The sequence below is a fragment of the Emydura macquarii genome, unplaced genomic scaffold (genome assembly GCF_026122565.2).
Source record: "Emydura macquarii macquarii isolate MOO-44397 ecotype Brisbane River unplaced genomic scaffold, CSIRO-AGI_Emac_v2 contig_527, whole genome shotgun sequence".
In the NCBI taxonomy this organism is placed as follows: Eukaryota; Metazoa; Chordata; order Testudines; family Chelidae; genus Emydura; species Emydura macquarii.
In genome coordinates, this window is record NW_027130664.1 from 348733 (window position 1) to 354897 (window position 6165).

At 59.1% G+C, this 6165-nt stretch overlaps 1 protein-coding gene across 2 annotated transcripts; it reads right to left on the reverse strand.

The window, feature by feature from the left end:
* Positions 1-1062: 1062 nt before the first annotated feature.
* On the reverse strand, positions 1063-6165 carry FDPS (farnesyl diphosphate synthase). Of its 2 annotated transcripts, none has more exons than XM_067539168.1 (10): positions 6100-6165; positions 5813-5970; positions 5173-5313; positions 4946-5026; positions 4626-4748; positions 4221-4309; positions 3726-3798; positions 3392-3469; positions 3164-3298; positions 1063-2711 (listed from the first exon to the last, which is right to left on the reverse strand). In XM_067539168.1, the coding sequence occupies exons 2-10, from the start codon at positions 5948-5950 to the stop codon at positions 2511-2513; spliced, it is 1059 nt and encodes a 352-aa protein (XP_067395269.1). In that variant the 5' UTR covers positions 5951-5970; positions 6100-6165; the 3' UTR covers positions 1063-2510. The 2 variants fall into 2 exon arrangements, with proteins under 2 accessions (XP_067395269.1, XP_067395270.1); XM_067539169.1 differs by having other exon boundaries at positions 6104-6163.

The window sequence follows — 6165 nt, forward strand, 5'->3', positions numbered from 1 at the left end:
CTGGGGGATTTTCTTCCTGCTTGTTGGTTACTCGCGTTGTCTCCAACTGGGTAGAAAAAGACTCCCTGGCCACTTGTGGGAGACACTCAGGGAACAAAGGGCAGGGACGGACTGGTTTGGGGGTAGGGAATGGGCAACGGGGCCTTTACCCTCTGGGGACACTGGCTCTGATCCAGCCCCGGGTGGAACCACAGCTTCCCATTCGATGCTGGCCCATCAGCAGCTCCCCCATGAAATGAGTTGGAGGATTTCAGGCCATGCCCTCACACTCCAGCCCCACGCCCTGTGCGATGAATCTCAGCAGGCAGAAGCAAGGATTGAACACAGCCTGGGTACTGAATGCTCCTTTGACACCTGAGAGGACTGGGGCACATTGACGGGTGTGGTAGGGCTAAGAAGAGAGGTAGGGATCTGTGCTCCTCCCTGCAATCCCCGCCCCTGGGAGTGGAGTCATGGCTGGAGCGACTCTCCAGAGAGACTCCAAGCTCATCACAGAGGCAAGTGAGGCGGGGGTTATGTTTTAATCCGCCTGCAGCCTTTGTCCTGTCCCAGCCCCCACCTCCTCTCTGTCCTGATTGCAGCCGCAAGTGCTTCAGTTCCTTGGGGCCGGGACCATCTCTTTGTTCTGTTTGCAGGTCACTAGCACCAGGGGGCCTGGGGCATGACTGGGCTTCTAGATGCTACACAAGCCACATCATAAACCATTGCAATAATATTAGAAGGGCCTGCAGACAAGTTGTAGGGGAAGAGGTCTTTAGATGGCAGTGACACAGGGTAAGGAATCCCTGCCAATCCTAGAGCCTGTGCCCAGCTGCGTGAAGGGCCTGGTCTCTGTGCCAGGGGGCTGCTACCCAGCAGAGAGAGAAGGATGGCCTCTCCATCAGGGATGGAAGGGAAGGGAGCAGTCCTACTCTGGCCTGGCCCTCTGGGAGGGGTGGGCTGGGTCCTTACAGGGCCTTGCCCTGCAACTCCAGTCTAGCCCCCTGTTGCTGCCTTCCCGCGGAGGGGTGGGGATCACCGTCCTCTCCGAGCCCCTACTAAGGACACAGCGGCTGGGGCTGCACAGGAGCTGGGCTCCCACAGGTGCCACTCCCTGCTGAGCCTGCAGCGAGGCGGGCAGCCAGCGACAGAACGCGCCCTCAGCGGAGCTGGCACAGGACAGAGCGGATCCCCGCCTGGGACAGGCCGCCTCTGCGCTTGCTGCGGGCGCAGCGGGGATAGGCTACAAAGCGCAGATGCAGCGGGCTGCCCCTGCAGAGGGGCTAGCAGTAGCACACCTGGGGCTGGCTGGGGGGCGCGCCGCCGCTGCAGCTCCCCGAGCTCGCAGGTAGCCTGATGGGCAAGTCTCGCCTCTGGATCAGAGGGAACTGGGTGCAGCCACCTCCCTGCTGGGGCCTGGCAGCGCCGTGAGGCTAGAGCCCGCTCCGTGCCCCCGGGATGCTCACCTGTCCTCCTGCAGGCAGTGCACGGTTGCCTAGCTCCTGGACCAGCTCTGCGGCTGGAGGGGATGGGGAGAGAGGCTGCAGCAGCGCGGCTGAGCTCACCAGCTGCAGGGAGGAGTCAGCGATCCGTCATCCACCAGCCTCTGCCATTAACCCCTCCCGCGCCGGGCTGCAAGAACGCCTGGTGTCTGGACTGGGGAAGAAGAGGCTAATCTTCCTCAGCCCGCCCACACTCCCTCTGCAGAAATAGGGGCTCTCCCTGCACAAGAGAACAGTCAGCCCTCCCCCGTCACTTAGCACTCTCCCTTCAAGCTTTCCAGGGCTCAGCCCTCGCCCCCAGAAACAAGCCAGAGCTTACACCTCTCCCGTCTGCAATCTGTCCCTCCACCCTTAGCACTTGGTTTGCTCATCTGTCAGCTTTCACGCCCCTGTAGCCTTTGGCCTAGGGTCTCTCTCCAGGAGCCTGCTCAGATGGCATGAGAGAGGATGCTTTGGAGTGGCACTTTACTAATAGGCCGGGTTGTAGAGGCTCCCCTTCCTCAGGCCCACCTCGGCAAGGAAACAAGTGGTCCAGCTAGGTCAGGTTCAAGGGCAGTTCCCACGTTCATCTTTACACCAGCTGAACTCCTTGGGACCAGAGCCCAGTTCCTCCCCAGGCCAGATGTGCGGCCCGACTGTTCACACCCAGTGTCACACAGCCAGGTGTGTTGGTGAGAGATGCAGTTGCTCTCGGGGCAGGTTTTGTTCTAGGCCAGGTTTCCCCTCATCACACAGTCAGCAGCTACATGTTTATTGACACAAACGTTGTGCATCTCTGCTCTCACAGCAGATCTAGTCCATGGACAGCGGGTCTCTGCCATAGACTCCACACAAGAGACAGCAAGAGACTATTTCAGACACCATACACCTCACCATCCCCATGGAGTGGGAACGTGGAAGGAATCAACCTTCCCCAGCGGATGGGTTTGCAAAGTCATCTACCATGCAAGCAGCCGGGCCTTGTGGCAGGAGCCTCCCATGCCATGGCTCATCCTTCCTGGCAGTGCCAGGAGGAGCCAGCCCACCCTGTCATTTCTGACGCTTGTAGATTTTCTGGGCCAGGCCAAGGAAAATCTCTTTGGGGAGCCGGTTGGCATGTTTCTCAATCAGCTCCTCCAGGCGGCGGTAGCTGCTCTCCTCATGCTCCTGGTAGACCGCCTTCATGCCCATAGTTTCATACAGCTCCTTCACCTTGGCCACCTTCTCTGGCTCCTTTTGGCCATAGTTTTCCTGGAAGCCAAGGAACAGGGTCAGATAAGGCCCAGCCCAGAATGGAGCTGCTGGCTGACACAGCCAGTTGAAGCAGGAGCCAGTATCTCCCTCAGGTCTAGGCTCAACACTGTCACACCAGACGCTCAGACCCCTGCCTATCTGAGCCGTGTAGCAGTCAGGGTCTGCAGCAGGACTTCTCGCTCGTGTGCAGTGAACTTTTCCAGTTATCATACAATAGGGTACAGAAGGGCATGATTTAGTTGGGATTGGTCCTGCTTTGAGCAGGGGGTTGGACTAGATACCTCCTGAGGTCCCTTCCAACCCTCATCTTCTATGATTCTATGCACCCCCTTCTCCTCCAACAGGCTCACATGAGGGGAACCAAGCTGGCAACTGGTGCCTCAGGGTCAGGATTGTTCTCCGCCTATGACAAGCTCCCCCTCTCGCCCCCACCCAGCTGGTCATATTACCTCCAGGAGCTGCCTCTGCTCTGGCGAGACCCGGTTCAGACACTCCACCACCAGCCAGCTGCACTTGTTGTCTTGGATGTCAGTGCCAATCTTACCCGTCAAGTTTGGGTCCCCAAAGCAGTCAAGGAAGTCATCCTATGGGCAGAGAGCCAGTTACAGGCCCCAGCACTGTGAGCTTCCCAATCACAGTGCCCCAGGAGCACCCCGGGATAGGAAGGAGTCTCCTACCTGGATCTGGAAGAATTCTCCCATCTCCAGCAAGATGGCTTTGGCGTTGGCATGTTCTTCCTCACTGTCAATGCCAGCCTGAGAGAGGGAAGGGGACTGAGACATTGGTGCCATGTTCCAGTACCCACATCCCCAGCCCTTCGTATTCCTGGCCCCCCCCGTTCTTCCCGACCCCACTTCACCTGATCCTCAGACACCCACTCCCCTACCTCCCAGCCTCCCAACCCTTCTGCACCCACAAATCCCCACCTCCTCCTGACATGGAAGCTCCATGGTCATCCTGGCCCACTCCCCAGGACCTCTCCATATACCCAGCAGCGGGAGTTACACTCACCATGAACATAGCAGCAGCAACCGGCAGGTAGAAGGAATAGAAGGCTGTCTTGTATTTAACGATTGCCTTGTACCTGCCAGACAGTAGCCGCACTCAGTAACCCTGGCCTCAGGTCAACTCACATCCCAAAGCCTGTGTCCAGTCTGTGCAGACACTGGGGCCACCTTCTGGGGGAGAGGCAGGGGCACAGGTCCAGCTCCCCAAGAGAGGAATCAAGTGTCCCCAGCTTGAGGAGACGGTGTCCTTTCTCCAGCTGGTTTGGAGGGTAAGTGGTCACTCCTGCAGGGATGTCCCAAGCCCGATGGGCTTGGCAGAGAGGTGAACACTCCCTCTGCACAAGCTAGACAGAGGTGCCCAGCAGCACGAGAGAACTCTGAGGTGACAAGACTATTAGAGGGTCATGGTCACCTCTCAAGCTAGAGAACCAGGACTCCACCTACCCCCAGGACTCCACCCCTTCCCACTGGACAGGGTTCTTCTACACCAGCACCTCACCTCTGCAGAGTGAAACGACTGAGATCAACATGGCCAGGGGGGGCAGTGATGAGGTCCAGTGCCTGTCCCAGTTCGGTTTGGTAGGAGGTCTGGGGACAAGAGAGGTTATGGACCCAGTCCTACATGGCATTGTCCACACTTCCCTCCGAGGAGAGTCCCAGACAGCACGTCGGGGAGCCACCTACCCCGGACATCCCTGAAGGAAGGGAGCAGGAGCTGCCATTTCACCGTCACTCTCCAGCAATGCTATGGGGAGGCAGTCCCAGTGCAATGCACAGGAAAGCAACGGGCTTTTCAAAAACAAACCAGGACTTGAACAAGGTTGGAAGTGCCTGAAAGTGGAGTGGAGGTGACCCAGGGATGGGAGGAGACAGAAGATCTTGAGGCCACAGGGACCAGCCCCACCTGCAGGAAGAGTTCAAGCAGGTGCAGGTAGTAGGACCGCCCCCGGCAGTATTTTTTCAGCAACTGGTAGATACAGGCCTCTAGGAGGAAGGAATCATTCACAGCATCCAAACCAATTCCCTCCTGCAACAGATCAGAGACAGGTTATAACAGCAAACTAAACAACCCAGGCACCCTCGCCACCCCAGCAGCCCCACACTACCTTTCCACCCACCCTCACTTTCTAGAGACTCCTCAACCTCCCTCCAATACCCCAGACATCCCACCCCCATTCCCACCCTCCCCAGTGCCCCCACTCAGACTCCAACAGCCTCTATTACCTTCTTATACCAGCAGGGCTGGCCACGACGGATGAGTGAGAAGTCCATGATGTCATCAGCCATCAGAAAAAAAGCTTGGAGCTACAATAAATTGGGTTACAAGATAAACTTGCATAAGAACACCTTACAGAGCTTCTGCACCCCAAATCCCACCTGGACACTGAGATGCTACCCCTATAAAAACATCTTCAGATCCAGGTTGAGAATGATTCAGAGAGCACACGTACCAGCTCGGTGCACCAGCCAACAGTCAAGGCACATTGCAAGCTTTCTGGGTCCTGCTGCTCTGGTCCCACAAGCTTCTGGAAGGCAGCCAGCACTGTCAGGCCCCGATTATACTTCCCCCCTGGGGTGTTATATTCCAGAACCTGTAGAGGACACTTGGTGAAAGGAAGCTGGGCAGTCATCCCGAGAGGGACTCGCCCCATGGTGCAGAGAGGTGCAAAGCCCAGCTGTGTTTTACACACTGTGAGGATGAGTCTTGCACTGGTCCCAGGGGATGATAGCCCTGCCTTGGTATCAGAGTGCTCCCATGTGATCACAGCTGTGGGACCTATCACAGACCTGTATTCCCGGCCCAGGTTTCATGTAAAGAGCGCAAGGCTGGACTGGACATAACTGGCCCAGTGACGTCTGCCTGAGTCTGCCAGCAGCCTGCAACAGCAGCTTGGGGCGGGGCTGCCCCATTCATGGCAGCGAGATGTTCACTCTGGAGCCTAGAGAGGGCAGCAACTTCACTGCTCCCCCCACACCCCAGACCCCACTTCACCCCACATCCCTCCCCCACCCAGACCCCTCCCCTCCCCTCCCCAGCGGTGCCTGTGCCCGCCCCGGAACCTCGCGGCGCCCCCGAGCCCGTCCCCTCACCTCCTTCAGGCGGGACAGCGCGTCGCCCACCTCGGGGTGCTGCAGCCCGTCTGCCGTGAGGTCGCGCAGCACCTGGGGGAAGAAGCCCACGAAGGCCGCCCTGTCCGCCGCCGCCGCCGGCTGCCCAGCGCCGCTCATCCCGGGACCGGGACCTGCACCTGCACGGAGCGGGAGGTCACGACCGGGGGGGACTCAGCCCGGCCGGGAGGGGGGGGGGCAGCAGGCCCGGCCCGGCCCGACCCGGCCCGGCCCGGCCCGGCCCGGCACCTACCTACCTACCTACCTACCTACCCGCCTGCGCTCCGCTCCGCTCCGCTCAGCCCCGCAGCGCTGACTCCGCCACCCGCCTCCCT